The 20,053-nt window shown below is 50.8% G+C and overlaps 1 protein-coding gene across 1 annotated transcript in view; it reads right to left on the bottom strand.

Annotated features, from left to right (window-relative positions):
- Window positions 1-10,873: 10,873 nt before the first annotated feature.
- Window positions 10,874-20,053, bottom strand: part of LOC103901511 (D-beta-hydroxybutyrate dehydrogenase, mitochondrial) — a 15,069-nt gene continuing 5,889 nt past the window's right edge. The window contains exons 2-5 of the mRNA XM_009282415.2: window positions 19,082-19,223; window positions 14,955-15,110; window positions 12,623-13,150; window positions 10,874-11,014 (exon numbers count right to left, since the gene is read on the bottom strand). Of these exons, the coding sequence (XP_009280690.2) occupies window positions 12,669-13,150; window positions 14,955-15,110; window positions 19,082-19,187 (744 nt within the window). The 5' untranslated portion in view covers window positions 19,188-19,223 and the 3' untranslated portion in view covers window positions 10,874-11,014; window positions 12,623-12,668. The remainder of the gene's footprint in view (window positions 11,015-12,622; window positions 13,151-14,954; window positions 15,111-19,081; window positions 19,224-20,053) is intronic.

The raw sequence follows: 20,053 nt of genomic DNA, 5'->3' as shown, positions 1-20,053 counted from the left end.
CTTAGTAGGAGACACAGGGGTCCCACCTCCAGCCAAAGGCAGCACCTTCAGAAGCCCAGGGGCTGCAGCGCATGGAGCCCCACTCCTCCGCTGGCTGCTGCCAGCCAAGGGGCGTCCCATGGGTGCCAAGGCTCCGCACGCCTTGAAGCACAGATGAGGAGAGCTGACAGCTGAGCTCGCTGCCGGCTGCTGGGACCTGTCTCCGTGCAAGCGCTGGCTGCGCCTTCCCCAGGGGCACATTTCTGGGCTCTGCCTGACCACAGCGGGAAGCACCCAGGTATCTGCTGCTCTTGTATTGGAATGGAGCAGGCTCAGGCTCCTGCAGCTGAGTCCCTGCTCGGGGCTACCAGGCCAGAACATGTTCGGTGGCCACCCAATCCCCAGCACTGCCAGGACCCTCCTGTCATCCCACCTCCAGCACCCACTGGCACCGCTCGCCTGCACAGACCAGGGCCCTGCTCCATGTCCTGCCACTCGTTAGCCCGGAGCAGGACTCCGCCCGTGAGCCTGTCCACCTTCAACGCACACTAGAGCAAGAGTTCAGGGAAAAGCATAACCTTATAATTGCACCTAATTGTGGGGTGGAGAGAAGTCATCTCCACCTGGTAAGCAGTTCATGCCCTGGAGCAGAGGAGGGGAGGCACATCAAAGGACAGGAAGCTGGAGCAGGGGTGGGAGGACAGGAAGGAGGAGAGCTGGGGGGAAACCAGGGCAAAGCAGAGGGGGGGTGTGGGGGGTGTGGGGGGGTACCAGACAGCTCTGAACACTTCATGCAAGAATGAAGCCTACCCCACATTTCTGGGTGATGAGGCAGCTGCAAGGCAGGCGTACAGGGGGCGTGCACAGCACATGGATGGTGAAGTGCTGCAGGAGTTGGAGGACAAGGCAGCGCTGCCTGTGGGGGGGGTGGGGGGGGTGGGGGGGGAAGCAGAGGGGGGGTGTGGGGGGTGTGGGGGGGTACCAGACAGCTCTGAACACTTCATGCAAGAATGAAGCCTACCCCACATTTCTGGGTGATGAGGCAGCTGCAAGGCAGGCGTACAGGGTGCGTGCACAGCACATGGATGGTGAAGTGCTGCAGGAGTTGGAGGACAAGGCAGCGCTGCCTGCGAGGCGCATGCGGGTGCGGATGGGGTGCACGGGCAGCGTGCACACACGGGGAGGCAGGAGTGGATGCAAAGCATTAACAGGCTGAGGTGGCACGAGCTACACAGCGTGTCCAGGGGTGGGCAGGTGAGGCAGCCCTGCGTGCAGGGCACATATAGGGTGTGCATGGGGCGAGGCAGCGCTGGGCACACACTGTGCGTGGTGCAAGGCAGCACTGTGTTGGGGGCACATATGGATGGGCTACATTGGCTGGGATTTTCTCGGGTTACTCAGTTGTCCATTCCAGAGACAAGGCTCGGCTGGCCCTAGGCAGCCAAGAGGAGGCAACGGTGCTGGGTGCTGCCAGCAAAGAAAACCCCCTTGTTAGAATAAGCTGGAGCTGCAGATAAAATCCAGCCAGCTGAGGGCTGGGACAGGGCAGTGCCACACCACCCATGAAGTTCTACCTGCAGCCAACCTGGCTTAGTGCAGAAGTGAGATTGTCCAACTGCGCACCTCAGGCCGCCCTGAAATCAGCTCCTGGCACCCATGTAACAGAGAAGCTTTAGCTGGCCAGGCCTGGTCGGGACCTGGCTCCCCAGGGAAAGGCTGTCTTACCATGCTGTGTCCCCAGCTGGGATTTCAGCAGCTGCAGAGAAGCCCCCAACAGCTTTCCGCCTGCCATGGGATGGGAGAGCAGCCAGAGTGACATCATGTTCTCAACGCTGTGATGAGATCCTTGACATTGCTTAGGACAGCCAAGAAGCTGCCCAAGCTCTTACCAGCAGGAAAAGCCTCTGGTGGAGGCACTGCAAGGACCAGGAGCTCTCGGCATACCCTTTGCTTGTGGGTCACCACCAGCTCCAGCCCTGGGAAGCCACTAGCCCAGGGCTCCCTGCCCATCCCCGTGAGGAAGCTTTCATCTTCAGATGGTGTCTGAGCAACCCAAACGCACGGGGGCTGGAGAGCTGCCGTGGGCATGGCCATTTTGCACCATTCTGCATGAACAGATCTTGTCTTCAGGCGTGCTGCCTTTGAAGCCCCGGTGCTGGAGCCTCTCGGCAGGACCTGCAGTGTCGAGGCACCATATCCTGAGACCCAGGATATCCTGGGAGTCCTGAGACTCCCACCACGGAGACGACGTTGTTTGCATGGACAGCTCTTCCCGACTCAGGAGGTGCCTTCCCTCCCTTTCTCTGTCTTTTCTCCTGCAAGATCATTTTTGTTGTTTTTCTCCCTCCTGTAAAGGAAATGGGGCTTTGGGTTGGCCAGACAAGTTGCGACATGTATATAGAAACAAAAATGAACTTGCAGGAGACAAGACAGAGAAAGGGAAGGCAGGTGGGAATTTTCCTCTGTTTCTAGGAGTGGTGGAAAGTGCTTTGAAATCTGTTTATGCAAAATGGTGTAAAATTTCAAATTACAGTTATGACACCAAAGAAAGTAAACAGACTCCGGAAGCGTGAACTGGCCTCTGGGATATGGGAACTCGGTCCAAGACAAGTGCACGAAAGATGTTGTGATTCATGTATATACAATTTGTGACTAGCTCTCCACCCTGGAAATTATCCGATTATGTATTCAAAACACAAGAAACCAAAGAGAGAGATTTAAGAAGTTGGAAAACTAAAAAAGATATTATTTAAGTGACAAACCCTGTCGTGCAGGACCAGCAGTGGTTCTGGCTGGGCTCTGAGGAAGGCTTCCCAACCTGCTTGGCACTCTTGCCAAGGCCCAAGTCCCTGGAGAGAGGAGCCAGAGGGATCCCTACTCTTCTGAAAGTAGAAAAAACAAAACAGGGAGAAGAAAAACAAGGACAAAGAAGTATAAAAGAGACAGCAGGCAAGTCTCTGCAGACAGAACTACATTGCAGAGCTGGACGGGTGATAAAGCTTTGGCCTGGCGGTATCTCACCCCTGCGGATGTGCTCACCATAAAAACCAGAGTTCAAGCAGTGCACTTAATCCTGGCTTTTCAGTATGTTCCAGGAATGCCCTGCACCAGGGTCAGCCTTATGCTGCTAAATAAGGTAAAAAATTTTTTGTTGTTGCATTTTGCTGCCAGGTTATCACAGCATACGCTAGGTACCGGGCAGGGCAGGCGCTCAGCCAGATTTTGTTCTCACTGAGAGGAGCGAGGAAGCGCACGGCAGAAGGGGGCAGAGTAGGACTTCTCCAGTGGATGCGGGAGCAGATCCCACCGTCTGACACCAGACTCCCGTGGGCCCCTGTCTGTGAACGCCTGCTCAGATTTAAGTGCCGCGGGCGCTGCGGGGCCCTGGCTGCTGCAGCTCGGCTCAGGGTGCTGCTCCCCCCTCGCACGGGTGCATCTGCACCCCGCCGAGCCGAGCCCAAACAGGCACCCCGGTGCTTGCTGCCGTGCTCTGCATCCCGCTTCTCGGAGGATGGCTCCCACATTCCCCCATGGATTCATGATGCTTTTTTTTGGACTCCTTAAGCAGCCCCCAGCATACTGAGACGTATTTTAAAGGCTTTAAAAAATGTCATTAAACATACTTAGAGAGCGCCTTCTGCAAAGGGACTTTCTGTTCTCCCAGAGGAGGCACAGTGATCTGTTCACGGCATTGCCAGCTCTGTCCAAGAGATGCCCAAGTAAGGCTATTTAAAGCCCACAGCCCTATTTTCTGCAGCTAAACCATATCTCAGCACCTTAGCTCAGGAATGCGTTAATGCAGTTACACAATTATATTTTCTATGACTTATATACAACCCACATCTTCCTCGCAACATAGATTTACAATGTGTAGGTGACTGCAGCTCCGCTCACGGAAAGAGAGAACAGACTCTACTGCATTAAGAAATGCAATTAAGAAATCTCCTGCAGATTATGCCATCCTGCCAGCCAAGCACAGAGCCCTTCAGCAGGGATGCAGGCTCTCCTGCTACGGGAGCACTTCGGAGCTGGCTTCAAGTCAGCAACTCGCATCAGGTACCAGGAGCTCAGGAATCACACACGGAGTTTGGGGGTGGCCTCAGACATCCCCTCATTTCTATGCCTCAAGGCTGTTTTATATATGGTTTATATGTGTTTTATGTATGCACCAGGAAGATCTGAGAGTGGTACTTTGGCCCTGACGGACTTCTCCACCAGCCAGCACAGTGTTTCCAACCCCCGTCTCTGAGCCCCCAATCTCACACCACAGGTCAGAGGAGAATTTTAAGAATCCCCTGTCTGAAAGAGCAAGTCGCATCCCTCCGCGCAGGCTGCAGAGCGCAAAAACACTGGCATATGTGTTTGGCTTTGCCCATGAATAGCCGCACTGAGGCCACCGAGCCTGAGCACACATGCCTTGCATTGAAACACAGGCCTAAGTGTTTGCTAGACTGGAATTGGTGTTATACAGAAAATAAATAACATAAATTCAGTGGTCAATGCTCTGACTTTGATTCAATACGTAGTTACAGTCTGAAACGGCACAGAGATACCATTCATAGTGAGTTTCATTCAAACAAGTTGGGAGATTTTAGGAATGATTAGTTTAGACAGCGTTAAAAATGGTTTTATCTGTGCTGCACCCCAGGGATACTAGCCAGGCATGTATTTCAGTGTCAAGAGACCTGGGGTGAGACAACAGATGCGTTATCCAATTATCTTGAATTTTTATGACAACAGATGTCATTCCTTGCATTCCCAGACATAATTATTCTTGCAAAATGGTTGCTACCCATGGAATAGAGCAAAAGCTTCTTACACCAGGACAGATGTACAGGAGTGTAGGAACTTCCTTGGGATGCGATGGATCAGCCTGGGACTGATTTTGAGTCTGTAAGTGCCCGTGCACAGACAGAGCTGGAAGCCGGCTCCTGGCCCGTGCCTGCAGGCAGGGAGAGCTGCCCGGAGTGGGAGCCGGACCCGGCTGTGCCAAGTGCCATGACCTCCTGCTCCTGTTGGTGCTACAGGTGGGCAGGGGCCACCTGGTATAAGTGTCCCCAAAGTTTGAGGGAACCAGGCAGCTCATGTGTGGCTCAGGGGTGGAAAAGTGCCAGTGGTGCAAAAAGAAGGTCCAGATGTGCTCTTGGGGATACAGAGTCTTAGGGACTCGCTTGTCGATAAAGGTGTGCAGCAAAAGAGTACGTGCAGGGAGGGGATGAGGTTGGGACTTAGTGTGGGGGGCTGAGAGTATGTGAGGAAGACGGGGAGGAGAGGTGCTTCCTGCGTGTGCATGTGGTGCGGCAGCAGCTCCCAGTAAAAGCACCAGCACCACCCCCACACCAGTGCTGGCCCCGAGAAAAGTCAGTGCTGGAGCCCATTGTCGGGTCGGACAGACCGCTGCACCCACCGGATGACTCTGTCCTGCACCTCCTTTAAGCCACCTCGTGCCACAGAGCCAAGCCACTGCGCTATCTCGTCCTCTTTAAAGATGGAGAGTGCCACCTCAAAGCCTTGCCCGAGTCCCCAGGCAGATTTTTGGCAGGCACTTTCCCATTATCAAAGTGCATCTTGGCTGTATTGGAGCACTTGATCCCCATCTTCTTCTCTGGAGGGCTGCTGGCATAAGTACTTGTGCAAGCGTTCATCCACTGCTTTCCATAGGAAGAGGAGCCATATAGCCATACTCCAGACACCCACTGGATCTCTCCGGTGGGACGCAGGGTCTGCCACGTCCCTCCCTGCAGTAGGCAATGGAGCCGTGGGGCCTTATCAGGGTGCATTCCCTCTCCCGCCAGCTCCCTCGTTAGTCATGCTTCCTGAAGCAACGGTTGCATCTCATTAGAGTGGGAAAGGGAAGGTGCTTTGCTGTGCTCCAAATGCTTCAACACCCCTGAGCAGGCAGAAACCAGGAAGGAGACGCAAGGACGCGCGGTGCTGGCAGCCTGCTGACTGTTTGTCATAGTAACGCTAGTTAAAGTCCCACCAGGAAAACAACTTCTCCTACAGCACTTGACCCCACAAGGTGAGAGGTACCACCAGCACCCCGGGAGCACTATCGCTCTGGCAGGGGGGCCCTGGAGTTACACGGTAAAAGTCGATGTAGAGCTTTCCCCGCAGGTGCAGTTCAAGGTCCCTGGGCAAGGTGCCTGTGGGGTGATGGTTAACCTTGGTGCCCATTTAAAAGCAGCACAACAGTGTTAATGTCTGCCCTCAACCCTGGCACCTTCCTCCCTGAAGCTATGAAAATTCAGAGGACTTTATAAGCCACTTGTAGCAGCTTTCACGCAGAAGACTGGAGACGCCACATTTTTTATTCTGCCACAAAAAGTAATTCAGCCTATGGGAAGGGGGATAACACCTGTTCTGGCATCAGTTATAACAATAAAATGAGTCACACAGCACTGCATTGCATTGCAATGTATACTTTTGGGTTTCCGCTTTCCAGCATGGGCAGGGTGGTCGCAAAGATGGCTGGGATGGTCAGGGGGCTTGGTGCAGGCAGAGTGATTTGTTCAGGACACTTAGCGAGCCAGTGGCAGCGCCAGGGCCAGAAGTGCTGGATCTCAGTCCTAGGCAAAAGTCTTTCCATTATACCATTAAAACAGACCAGCTCTTACCTGGTTACTCTGCTGAATGCCCTCTCTACAATCAAAGCGGAAATTCTTTCTTTCATTTTACCTGTTTCTACTTTTATCGATGTCTTGGCAAACACAGCGAAGGAAGATCTGCTAGACTTTCAGGTGACCAAAGCTGCTCCGGCTGTGTGCTGGAGCTGGCAAAGACTGGGAAACTTCACTGCTCTTCACAACATCATCTGCCAGGTCCCGCACGAGAGCGAGCTTTCATACAAGGGGCCATGCTCAGGGGGTGGACAACCTTGTGCCATGCTGGCTAGGAGCAGGCAGGCGCAGGGGAAGGCAAGAGCAAGGAACTGGTAGGCAGACCAAATGTCACCATGTGCTCTTCAAAGCAAACGCATAAAACTCACGGTATAGGGGCCAATTTCATGACGCAAGGGCTATGAAACTGCAAAGCTGGCAATGGCGTAGCAGTACCATCGAGTCTTACAAACCCTCACTCTTAAAAGTACAGCTATTTTTCCAAAAAGCCAGAAAACTTCAGACTCTTTCTCCATGTTGATTCCTTGGGGCTCGAAGCTGCGTGGTGGCGGGGGTTCCTTCATTAAGGATACCCTGATAACGATGCGCTTTATCAGAAGAGACCAGAAAAATGCCTCCCTGACCATACCTACGGGACCAAAATACAAACAGCTTCTCTGTTAAGGGCAGAGGAAAGTGATACTGCACATTCACGGGCAAGGGAGTGGGCAGAGACCCGTTACTGCTCTGTTGGCCAAAAGTGCTGTGAGGCAAACCATCCTCGGGAAACCAAATTAAACCACCCTGAGGGAAGTGAATTACTGCATGTTCACTGCATCATGTGCGTGATAACTGCACCTGAACACTGACTCAGCCGACCGCTGTGCTCAGAGCTGCCTTCTGCACCAGCACTGCTGCCCGCGTGCCTGGAGCGGGAGATGTGCTCACAGCACACTTCATCAGGTCACTGCACCCCTCTCCCCGCATCCTGCTGAGTGCTCCGAAGAGCTGCTTCACTATCAAGACACTGCAAGAGAAGGCACTGCATGCTGCAGGAGACCCGCGTGCACAGCCACTTTGTGCCTCCTGATAAGCTTCTGTCAGGGAAAAAAGTATTATTTCACATCACTGTTTTGAGGTGAAGACACAGGCCTGCTCCCTGATGGAGTGCCAGGGGAGAGGACGATACGGCTTTATCAGTAGCATCCCTGTGGCCCTTCCAGCACTGCCAAGAATGAATTAACTGTATCTGGCTCCAGGCCAGGCCCTGGCAGTGGAGCTGACTTACAAATTCTCATGCTATTCGTAGCATCTCTCCAAGCACCAGGGCTCAGGCTGCTGGCTGAGAAACCTTCTGGTATCGGTTTAGGTTTGTTTCTAAGACATTTCTCAGCGTTGTGGTTGCACAAGAAGCTGAAAACTCATGTTTCAAAACCCCAGCCAGAAGGACAGGTGCTGCCATTGCTATTTACGCGACACCATCGCGTTCAGGGGGCTCTCCAAGCTAGAAAGATGAACCCATCCTGGGCTTCCTAGGTCTTAAAGTTTCTAAAATGCTAAGCAAGACTCCTATTTCAGGGTGCACTGGGTGGCACTGTTGCAGAGCTGGGTGCCGATGAGCAGAGCTCCCTGCAGAAGCAGGAAGCCTGCGAAGGCGTCCTGCTCCCATGCACTGCCCTGGCTGCTGGCAGAGCAGCTGGGCCAGCATCTCTCTGTGCAAGGCAGGACCTCAGCGGCCTTTCTGACCTGTTGTGGCTGTTGTAGAGATCTTTAGCACAGCTTCCTAATCTTCATTTGACATGTTTAACACTTAATTTTTTCCTACTGATAGTGCTGGTGTTTTTGGGTTTTTTTCTCAAGGAAGACAAGGAGCTCCGGGAGAAGCAGCCCACCTGAGAGGCACCGTGTCCCCACATGGAGACCTTTGGGAGGAGGGAAAGCACCACCACAGAAGCAGAAGTAAGGCCCTGACCTGGAGCAGAGGAGAGCTGCCCTGGGTAATCTCCCCTCCTGTTTTCAGGGCCGTTGCTGTGTGTGAAAGCACTGCAGTCACTGGCCTCCTTTTCTCAATAACATTTCTGGCCGTGGGCAGTTCCTCAGCCCCAGGTTCAAAGCCAGACACGCAAGAAGTGCTTCTCAAATCCTAAACTTTCCCCGAACACCTATCGACTCCATCCCATGTGTCAAAGCAACAGGTTACACAGCAGACAGTGCCAACACGCCGCGAGTCAGTCATATGCATCATCTGGCCAGAAACAGGAGTATCCATTGGCTTGGGCCCACTAGGCAGAGGAGAGCAGCCGCTCTGCTAACTCTAGCATCCCTTGTGTGGTTTTATTTTTTTGCCAGTGCTAACTAACCAGACAGCACCTACAGGGCCACCACTTGGGAGGAAAGTGGCACGGGGAAATATCCTGGCGGTCAACATTATCTAAGAGAAATCACATCCCACTGCCTACAAACATTCCTCCAAATGCTGGGTCTTACCCGTCAGCCCAGCAGACTGTCGAGCACAGTTCCCAGTAACGCCACACAGCTCACATTTGGTACAGCACGCCTCCTGGCCAGCTCTGCAACCGTTTGAGATCTTCGGCCACATCAGAACAGCAAACCGAGGACGTCAGCCACTCGTGACAGTGGTAACGACTTTTGAAACCCCAGAGGAAGCATACATTCCCATCCTCTGTGTAGCTCATTGTAGAGATAAACACATACAGGACTATCAATGAGGGATCTCCATAGCAACTTGCTGCTTCTCGCCTCTGCCTGAAATGAACCACTTCCTCTGCAGCTCTTGCCACTCAGAAGAGACTTCTGGTTTCTCTTGGCTTTTAGAGATAATCTTTATTCACTTCACCCGCAATAAACTTTTTGTCTTCTAAACTCTCCCTTTGCTGCCAGCGGAGGTTTCATGTTGGGGCTAAACCAGGAACCACAGGTGCCATGAGGTCTGGGACACACACTGGGACTTGCCACTGGTTTGGGACTTGGTTTTTGGTCAAGACAAAGAACCTGAAGTTCTGCTCTGGAGTATCCAGACTCACAGTGCTTGCTTGGGAGACCCCTTGCTGTGTTAAGCTGAACCAGAGCAAACATGGCACACAGAGGACCACCCCCCTTGGTTCCCAGTGTCATCGTAGAGAACGATGCTGATCTGAAAGGGAAAACAGAAACACTTTACAAAGGCTAAAGGGTGCACCAAGGAGCTGTACCATCGCTGCCTTCCAAAGCATTGTGAGAAACACGCAGAAAAAGGTAGGACGCTGCCACGGCCTCAGCAGCTGGCCCTTGAAAAAAAAGCCACAGGCCCCTTTGGCAGCCTAACTCCTCGTAGGATACCACAGCAGCAATGAGCATGGACTTCCAGGGGATTTCACTGAACTTCCTTCTGTCTCCTCCATCCTCCAGCTTTGAAGGTTGCTGTCAAATGGAATTGAGATTTCTTCCCTCTGTTACTCACCAGCAAGACAATGATCTGCCCTCAATGCCTGCATTAATGCAACACTATGGTGCGAAACAAGGGTCTGGCTGCCTCAGGGAACAGATTTCAGAACGAAGTTTTCACTGGACACTGAACGGCTGCCGGAAGCTCAAGATGGGAAGGGACCCGCTCGGTCATCTTGGCTTTGCTCCGCTGGCTCAGAGTTCACATGATCATCTGCACTGTACAGAAACACAATACGTGCTCTTCCCGCACCAGCACTCTGCTCGTCTCGCCCCAAGACATCCACCCAGAGCTCCCCACCCAGGCAGAAACCAGATCAGGCATGACAGCTCACCGGAGCACTTCTCAGTGGGCAGAGGAAGGGCTTCACATGCTGTGAAATCCTAACCCTGACTTGGCCACGAGGTCCTTGCATGGCCTCGGACACTTCTTGGCTTGCAAGTCTCCATTCTGTCTGTGAGAAGAGCTAATTCTCATTATCAGGCAGCTGTAGCATTTGGATTAGTTACACACAAAGCGCTGAGGCAACGAATAATGCGCAGCACCACTCTCTCAACGCTGTCATTTGAGGGAAACCACATGAAATACAAACACTGACGGCGTGTGTGTTTGCAGAGAGGCCTCTCTAGCTGCCTTCTGCTAATGAAATGGGTTGTGCTGCCTGTTCTGCTCCAGGCAGTTCTCACTGAGCCTCCACAGACCCACTACCTGCTGAACCACCACCACCACCTCCTTAATTACTGTGCCCAATTAAATGCCGACCTCAGATTCAAAGGGGTGGGAAAACCAACGTAGAAATGAGCACTGGAGACACAGACATGTGCTTTACAAATCTCACAGTTTATTTTTCTCTCTGTGCAAATCAGTGCTACTTAACATTACTCACATTTCACAGTGCAGGGGGCAGAAGTGATTACAACACTGCTTAAGCTGCAGTTCAGTGGGATCGTTCTGGGTCCTGGACCCCAGGCAATCTCCATCTGCCGATGATCTGGAAGAGAAAAGAACTGCACGGCCAGCATTTCCAGTAGTTGTTACTTTTAATACAAGCTACCTCCACAGCATCTCCAAGGGAAGCCTGCTTTCCTCCTCAGGCATCGCAGCATTCACGGCTGCATGCAGACTCCAAGCATTTACAGCCAGCGGCCTATAAAAAGTTTACGGCACAGTTTCCAAGTCAGAGCTAGCAGAGACAGATGAGGAAAGAGCAAACAATAAGCTCTTTTCACAGCCACTTAATCTCACATAGGACACAGCAGAACAAAGTTTAGCAGCGGAAGGGAAAGCTGGTCCCTAGAGTAAGAGGGTAGGGTCCCAGCCTGGCCAGCAGCGCCCGCGGCCCGCTGGCTGCTCCACTAGTGGTCACCACTGGTACAGAGGGAACGAGGCATGAAGCCAGGCAGCCCCAGCACTTGGAAAAATCATTGAAATCCCTGTATACGGCCAACAGGAGACACCCTTGGGGGTACTGTACAAAAGTACAGCTCATACCAGTTATCAGGAGGTTCTCTGAGGGGACAATCATGTGTGACATGGAAATTTCATTGTGCAATATTAAAAAAAAAGAAACATCTCACTTAAAGCACCCTTCCAGAGCTCATAGCCAGGCAACACTGGCTGCACAGCGACCTGTCGCTATTCAAGTGCAGGGGGGATGAAACCAAAATACTGATTTGGGAAAGCAAAAGCAGCTCCCTCACCAGCAAGAGGGAGCCTAGCATGGGGCAGTGACACGAGGGAAGCATGGGGACGGCTGGACACTGTCTGTACCACAGTTGAGTAGTTCAGGCACTGGTACCCTAAGGAGCCAAATTTGTTTGCTACATCAGATTCAACCCTGTCCCACAAAGCTCATCAGCAGTGGGTGGAGAGAGGCTGCAAGTCCCAGCATCCACAGGGACTGACCGAGGGATGGCTCAGACCTCACTCGTTATTAGAAGGGCTTTTCCCTGCCCAGCCTGCCTGCAGTTGCTGGCGCTGGCACCTCCTGGCCACAGTGCTGGGAGGGAAGAACCTTTCTTTGCAGGGATCTGACCCCCCTGAGCTAGGTAATGAGGCTGTTTAGAGGCAGTGTTGCTGTTTCCCTGGAAAGAGCAGACAGTCACAGCGCAGCAGAGCTTCCTAGCAGTATCATGGAAACAATGGAAGGCTGTGACTGACCCATTTTCAATCAAATGGAATACTCTGCTTTTGTTTCCCATTTTAGTTTCTCCCTTCGAGACATCTCATAGCAACAGCTTTGCTCTGCTATTAGCAGCCTGTCCTTGTAAGGAAAAGCAAGGGCCCATTAATGAGCCAAATTTATCACCGGGAGAACTCTGCTGACCTAATCACACTAGCCACATATTTGACCCATTATGTTAACCTTCCTCTGCCTCCTCCACAGTCAAAACACCTTTCAACTTTAATCAGGACAGCAGGGAATACAAAGAGCAAGAATTAGAAAAAAAAAAAAAAAAAAAAATCAAAGGCGCCATGCTGTTCTCAGCATCCCACAACACAAGACTTGAAGCCATAACACAAAGTGAAAGCACATGCATCTACAGGGGAGATGCATCAGCAACGGGCGCAGAACAGCCCTGACTAAGTCAGCTCTAACCTGTGTGCACGTACAAGCACTGGAAGGATGCCTGAAGGACGGCCATTTACAGGGTGGCTCCGGGGATGTAAAGCCAGTCGGCAATGGCAGTGGGCAGGTGAGTCATGACTTGCAGCCTCACCCACCAGTAGGTCTCCATGGGATTGTAACGGTTGTTCGGGCACGGGGAAGTGAGCGCATCGGTGATGTCATTCAAGACCAGAGACATGTCCTTCAGGCCACTGTTAACAAAGGACTTCATCAGGGCCACGTGGCGAGTGAAATACTCCCTCCCATAGTCCTCCCGCACGGTGTCGCCGGCTCCACTCCACAGTGCCTCAGCCTGTTTGTCGATGCTGTCTGCTGTCAGGATGCCTGTTGCTGCCACGAAGTTACTGGGCTCAATGAGGATGACTCTGACACCCCAGCGGTACATCTCCTGCCGGAGGCAGTCGGAGAAGGCTGCCACCCCAAACTTGGAAATGCAATAGCAGGAGCGAGATGGACTCACCATCCGTCCCAACATGCTTGTGATATTCACCACACGGCCTAGAGAGAAAAGAGCAGGGAGAGATGATGGGCTGCAGAAGAAGCAGCCAGAACATCCCAGTAAAAAGGTGCTTTGTTGGATGATGCTGATTTGTAAAATCTGAATCTTGAAGAGGCATCCAAATCACCTGTCAAGGAGCCTTTCTCTCCTGACTCAAACAAGGCTAGCCCCTGCTCTGACCTCCTCCATGGATGGTACACATGCCTGCCCCTGTATTAAAAAGGATTTACAAAGCATACAAGACATTTCCCTCCTCATTTCCAAGTAGGGGAGTACCCAGATCTTCTGAGGCTACTAGCTGTATGCTCTCACATTAGTGCACCCCACTCCTGCGTCTTGCTAGAGAAGCATTCAGGCTCCCAGCTAGCAGTGTTACGAGCTAGAAAGCACACAACACAGCATGATGCCATACAAACGTTCTGGTTCTTTCTGTAAGCACAACAGCTCATCTGCAGCCACTCTGCCTAACACAGCTACATGCTTCTAGAGCCGAGCTGGATGGCAGAGAACCAGCAGAGGTTTCTCTGAACCTGCAGCATGAGCAGCACAGCCTGCTCACCCAGCTGGCCAGCCAGGAGTGCCTAGAGTGCTACATGCCTGGGACAAACAGAGAGGAGACTCGACATGCTGCTGTCTATGGGGCAGCGAAAAGCAATTGTCCTAACTCCCACCAGCAGCCCGTGCCAGGCCAATTGCAGAGCTCTGGCAGCTTGTGTTAGATCATGCACTGCCCAGGGGCAGTGACAGCAGTGGTCACTCCTCTGTGGGTGGCTCTGTCCTTCCCCAAGACAAGACATGTGCAATTATGGTTTCAGATGCACTTACAAACAGGCCCTTGAAATCTCACCAGCTATTTTTACAGAGAGGATTTTCAGAGCTGTGGAGCATGACACCCTTCTGCAGCTTGAAATTTTAGCTGAGAAACAAGTGGGCGGCTTTGCTCTCTCATTCCAGACCTAAGTGCAGCTTGGAGGGCCTGTGAGAACCACCTGCTGACCTGATGGGTAAGCTACCTTTGTAGTGAGATGGGGCTTGTTTAGTGGGTACTTGCTTTCTCGAAATGGTATCTGAGCAATCTTCTCAATATAACCTTTTTCTGTCCTCACAGAACACACAGCTGTGCCAGCATTCTCCCACACTTGCTAAATAAAGAAGCTCTTCAGAGTTTTGCTCATACGTATCTTTCTTTTTTTTTATTTTAAAGCACAGCTGTGCCAGCATTCTCCCACACTTGCTAAATAAAGAAGCTCTTCAGAGTTTTGCTCATACGTATCTTTCTTTTTTTTTTTAATATAAAGAAAAAAAAGACTTTTGATAATACTGTTGTCTTGTAAGATATCTAAAATGGCTGTTATTGACTCTCATTTATTCCACCACTACCACTCTGCAATCATCTGTGAATCGAATAACATGAAGGGAGAAGATTCAGTTATCCAAACATAAGCACTTGGTGGACTCTGGAAGCCAGGATTATCTTGTCTGGCCTCTAGTCACTTTTTCTAAAGTGTGGCCTGGAGTCCTGTGTCATATCTGCCAGGACTACACAAAGGTCTCTGATATCCTGGGATGTTTAAGATAGCACCTGCTGCATAGGTGCCTGGACTGCCCAAGAGTGGCCTGTACTACCAAATGCTTACACAGCATGTTGAACCCTGCTGTCTAGTTTGCCTGCATGCCTCAGACACCCTCCTTGGACTGCACAGGCATTCCTCGAAGCACAGTCTGAGTCATGATTTGTAGCTACATCCCTTCGCTGCGCTGCAAAAGCTCTCCCTGAGTCTTGCCACACTGCCCAGCACGTACCTTTAGCTCTGCGAATGAGGGGCAGGAAAGCCTTCGTCACCCTCACGGTGCCCCACAGGTTGATCTCTGCCACCTTCTTGTAGTTGTCTAAATTTGCAAATTCCACCTCTCCGAAGGTCGAGACACCAGCATTATTCACCAGGCCCCACAGACCTGCTAACAAACACATGGTTAAAGAGTGGAACAAGGAAGAGTGTCGCAGAGAAGAAGCCTTCCTTGTTGTTCAAAGCAACCCAACCCCACCCCTTGACAAAGAACTGGGCACTTTTGTAGAAAAAAGTTGTAGAGAAAAACCCAGTAAGGACACGAAATACACTCTTGGTATACCAGAAGTGAAGCCAGTGGGGCTAGTTTGGAACATCAGGGAGAGTGATGTGGTCACACAAGCATTGCCTCCCTGAATGTCTCCTCTAAGGTCAAATGCTGTCCTGGGGATTTGAAGAGCTGGATCTGGCTGACTCTTTTATGCCTCCTGTCAATCCCAGGTTTGTCTTCACTCAGTGACTTTATCATGGCTTTTGCCATTTGGATGGGGCTGGACTTTCCCTCAATTTAAAAAAAAAAAAAAAAAAAAGGGAAAGGAAAACAAATATTTTGGATTTCTAAATCCCCTTCACAATTCTGACTCACTGTTCTGGAGAGTGCATGGAATTGATCTGCAAGTTCACAGCCCGATTAACAGCTGCTGTATTTTAGTCCAGGTATTTGGTTTCCCTCAACCCTAACTATAGCAGAAGATGGCAAACTTACAACCAACCCTTAAAATTACTAGAATTTAAAAATGAATGTCTTTTGTGCATGCAGTCTTGTCAAAGTTAAATTGACTGCACTTACCAAGAGCTTCTGCACTGAGCCCCTTACACGTCCAGGACCTAGCAGGTCACTGAGAACTTGACCCTTTGAAGTGATTACTGCAGGAGTCCCAGTGGCAAACATTTGTAGGACTGAGTCTGTACTTTGTGAATCTGTTGAAGCACAGGACTACGCAGCCATAAACTGCAGGAGGAACAAACAGAAGAGCTGGAACAAGATAACAGAGTTGTTCCTCATTAGATGTCCTGCCATACACCACAGTTATTTTTCACTGTATAAGTACTCAGTTGGAGTCGGGGCCCCTCTCCACTCCCTAACCTTCCTCTTACCACCAAGAGCAAACACAGGGCTAAGAAGGAGTCTTCATGTCCAGGGAGCTCTGACATTGCTATCAAAAGCACCCACGTCATGCCACCCTGTTGATAAAACTTACCAAGCTCTCTCTCAAAATTTTTTGGGCTGTTTGCCCTGCCTCTGCTCCATAGCTTCCCTGCCCTGATGTATGAGTGTCTTTTAGTAACTTCCAGCCCATATTTATTCATGGTCAGAGAGTAACTGTATTGTACTGAACACAGCCCTCTAAGCAAATTGCAATATTCTACCATTGCCCAACAAATACCAATGGAATTTATCCTCCTGGTGCATTTAAAAACACCAACATGCCCTTGCTAGACTGGCTCTCTACTCTCACACCGGCCCTAGTAACTCTGCCCCATTCCCAGCTAAGTTCATTTTCCCTGAAGACTGTTCACCAGCCGTGTACAGCAGACCAGAGAAGGTCACGTCCTACCTAGTGATAACAGTGCATTAACCATTCCCTCATGGTCTGTCCCAGAACGGATTTGCCTATTATAGCTGCCACCATTCCCATACCTCCCAGCTCTCACATGGTGATCCCAGCAACCCTTTTGCCCTGCACACCTATCTCTGACAGACAGTGGTGAATATTGCTCCAGTTCACTAGCCTGCAGCTCTGTCCTCCTCCAGAACAACCCTTTCCCAATCCCCACCAGGCCACACAGCCCCAGGATAACTTAGCTGGGATAACAGCTAAGTCGTGGCCTGCAGCAAAAGCCAAGAAAACCTCTTGCTCACATATCCTTACTTCCGTCTTTATTAATTCAAGTTTCTAAATGCTGCAGTCAGGTAGTTCTACTCCTGTTCTGCCCAAGATCTACTCCTGCTCTGCCTGTTGCTACTGTACTTACTGAAGCTGCCAGCTTTAATAGGTCAAGATAACTCCGAAATTCACACTCATCTGGCAGCCACCACAGCATCTCAGCCTGAAGGGGGTCCCCTGTGCTGCTGCAAAGCAGGCTCTAATCGCTAGCAGGAGGACCATGGAAACAGGGCATCTGATGGTGTAACTTCACCAGTAACAAGCAGCTACGCAGAGCAAATTTGGCAGTGATTTACCAAAGACCACAAAAGACTTAAACTGCCAGTCCCAAACTGACCTCTGCAGAGTATTCCCGATTCTAAGTTTCTCTACAACGATTTCCCATTTCTGGGGTTACAAGGTTAGATTCAGGGACGTTCATGAAAACATTATTTACAATAGTTCATTCTTGGAATTTCATTGCTCACCAATCAGTCACGTTACGTACAGAACAAAGTGCTGATAGTACCCGGTCACAGGGCTGCTTGCTGGACAGCGGTGTGTTTATTGAGCAGAGCCTTATCACTATTATTGCTTTAGTGTCAACAATACAGTAGGAACTGCTTAAGACTGAAAACAAACAGGGGCACTCCTATTGAAATGAGTTTAGCCTTATGTACACAGCACAGAGAGAAGAGGTATAAATGTACAGCGCAAGAACTGTTCTGCACTAGCTCCTCTGGGGCCACACTCAGTGAGCAACAAGCACCTCTGTGCAAGGCACCTCAGTCTCAATAGTCTCTACGTTTCAACACTTGCTTATTGGCAAGCCCCAAAACTCAGTCGCACTGATGGGCCTAAAAAGAAGCCTTTGCTGCTTTGCACACTGTGCTGGAGCAAACAAGGTAACCTTACAGGGTAAGGCTCTCAAGAGCAGGAGGAACCAGTCCAACTTGCTGATCAAGGATGCAAGACTTCTCTGTCCCTGCTGCACACATGGTTTTGCAAACACTGCCGCATTTATAGAAGCAACAGAGATGGTCCCTTACAAGCTTTCACTCAGTGGGAAATGGCTCTGTGCCACCACTGCTGTTGCTGGGCTCTTCAGGAAAAGCTTGAGAAGCTGTGAAATGTGTGACGAGGGCTGGGTGATTGTGTAGGAAGAAAAATCATGCAGAGAGAACATGTGTGGGATCAGAGCTTGTACATAACTCGGTTACATTTCATATGCTTGTTTTAGGAGGAAGGGTGTGCTCACGTAATTTGCATGAAGATTAGAGCTATTGTTATTTACTAGCTTTATACTTGCTGTGAACAAAGACAGGCCCACGGCAGTCTCATCCAAACTTCAAGAGGAGCAACCACACGACCCTTAAGTCCTGGAGCTACAGATGTGAAACTTCAGTCCACCCTCAGCCTGGGTCTACAGCTGCTGTCCAGCTTGCTACTTGCACAGAGGCTGCAGAGAAACCTATGCAGAGCAAGAAGCCTCACAACCTCCCTGCAAACCACTTCCAAGAAGGAAAGAAGCATGCAGAAGGGGCTTCTATCTTCTTTCACATGCTCTGAGGGTCCATGAACTGGACTCATGCTTAAGGTGGCATGTGGATTAAGGTAGTCTATGCCAAGCCCACCCTGGATCCTGCCTCACATCACCTCTGGGATGTCGCATGGCAAACTGAAAGCATGGATTGACCTGGCTGAAGAATAATCCAGGTTTGGGGGCAGGTCAGTTTTGTGCTCCAGCTCAGCACTCAGTTACGTGAACAGGTTGTACCAGCACAGCAGAGGGGACAGCAGTAAGCAGCCAGGGCCTGTCACCTCTTCACTAGCAGGGTCACTACAGACAGGTCTGTATGAGCCAGACTGCAGCAGGAGCACCAGGAGGGGATCAGGCTCTGGCCATCCTATGCCCTTCACAGACACTCAAGGAGAAAGACACAGGCTCTTGTGGGCTTGCTGCCACTCATCACTTTTTACAGGATGTAGAGTTAGAGCCTAATCCTCCAGCCAGTCCTGGTCTCTTTCCATGTGGCCAGCACATCAACAGCAAGACAATTCTCCTCACTGACCTGGGTACCACACTGCCTGACTGCCAGCCACACACCGTCACAGGTCTCCAGGCTTGTTAACCCTCTTTTGGTGGTGCAGAGAGGGAACGACCTGGCCAGTGCACGGCCTGCTCTGTGCAGGAAATACAAAGATCCCCACATACCTTCCTCTGGCTTCTTCAGGGTCCTCTTCACAAAATCCACAGCCTGAGCCACCTCCTGGTCACTGCACACATCCATCTGTAGCACTTTCATGCGATCTGACTTCATGTTCTTCAGCTCCCTGGCTCCATCTCCATTCTCATCCTGTTCAGCAGAAAAGAAAGATGTCCCCGCTAAGATGGACAAGGAACAGTAATACAGCTTGGGGCCAGGCACGTTCACATGAACAGGAAATAGAAGCTCTTGAAATTGCACACAGAGGCGTAAACCTGCTACACAAATAAGCACACGAGCCACATAAACCAGCGTGCAACCCACAGCCATCTTCCTATTCCCTCCAGCACAGCTCCTATATCTGCATCAGCGACCCGCTGCTCTGAAGGGTCACAAAGCCCCTGCTGTTAGCTCCTCGCACGAAGGATTTCACATCCATAACACCGTGAAATACTGTGCCAGCCTGGGATAACCGTGGATGAATCTCCACTGCCTCAGTCTCCATGCTCTGCAGGTAACATAGCAAACACTTGTACAGAAATCAGAGTCAGATTTTCTAGGCTTAAAAGCAAAAGGCTAACTGGACACTGTACTCATCCCAAAATATTGCCTGGCTTCTAATGAAATAGTATTGTCAGACCACTTTGAAAACAAGACAGCAGGGACACCTTTGGCATGCCTAACAGCAACTAGTCTGATGCTACAGGATACCGCAGGAAACATTTACAGCTGAACCTATATAATAATAATATTTTGCTCTTACTACACAGCAGAACAGGATGCACAGGAATACAGGCACAGTGGAGATCTCCACACAACAAGAAGATTACAGACATGAGGCCTGAAAGGAGGAGATTGTGGCTGAGGAAGCAAGAACAAGTCTTTTTTTTCCCACTATAGGTAATAAGAACGTGATGGCTCTGCTTTCCTTTCTATCCTTTTCCTTTATTCCCTCCCCCCCCCCCCTCCCCCCCACTCCC

The sequence above is a fragment of the Aptenodytes forsteri genome, unplaced genomic scaffold, assembly GCF_000699145.1.
Source record: "Aptenodytes forsteri isolate BGI_AS27 unplaced genomic scaffold, ASM69914v1 Scaffold404, whole genome shotgun sequence".
Lineage (NCBI taxonomy): Eukaryota > Metazoa > Chordata > Aves > Sphenisciformes > Spheniscidae > Aptenodytes > Aptenodytes forsteri.
Note: the sequence above shows the minus strand (reverse complement) of the source record. Positions and strands in the feature narration are given on the sequence as shown.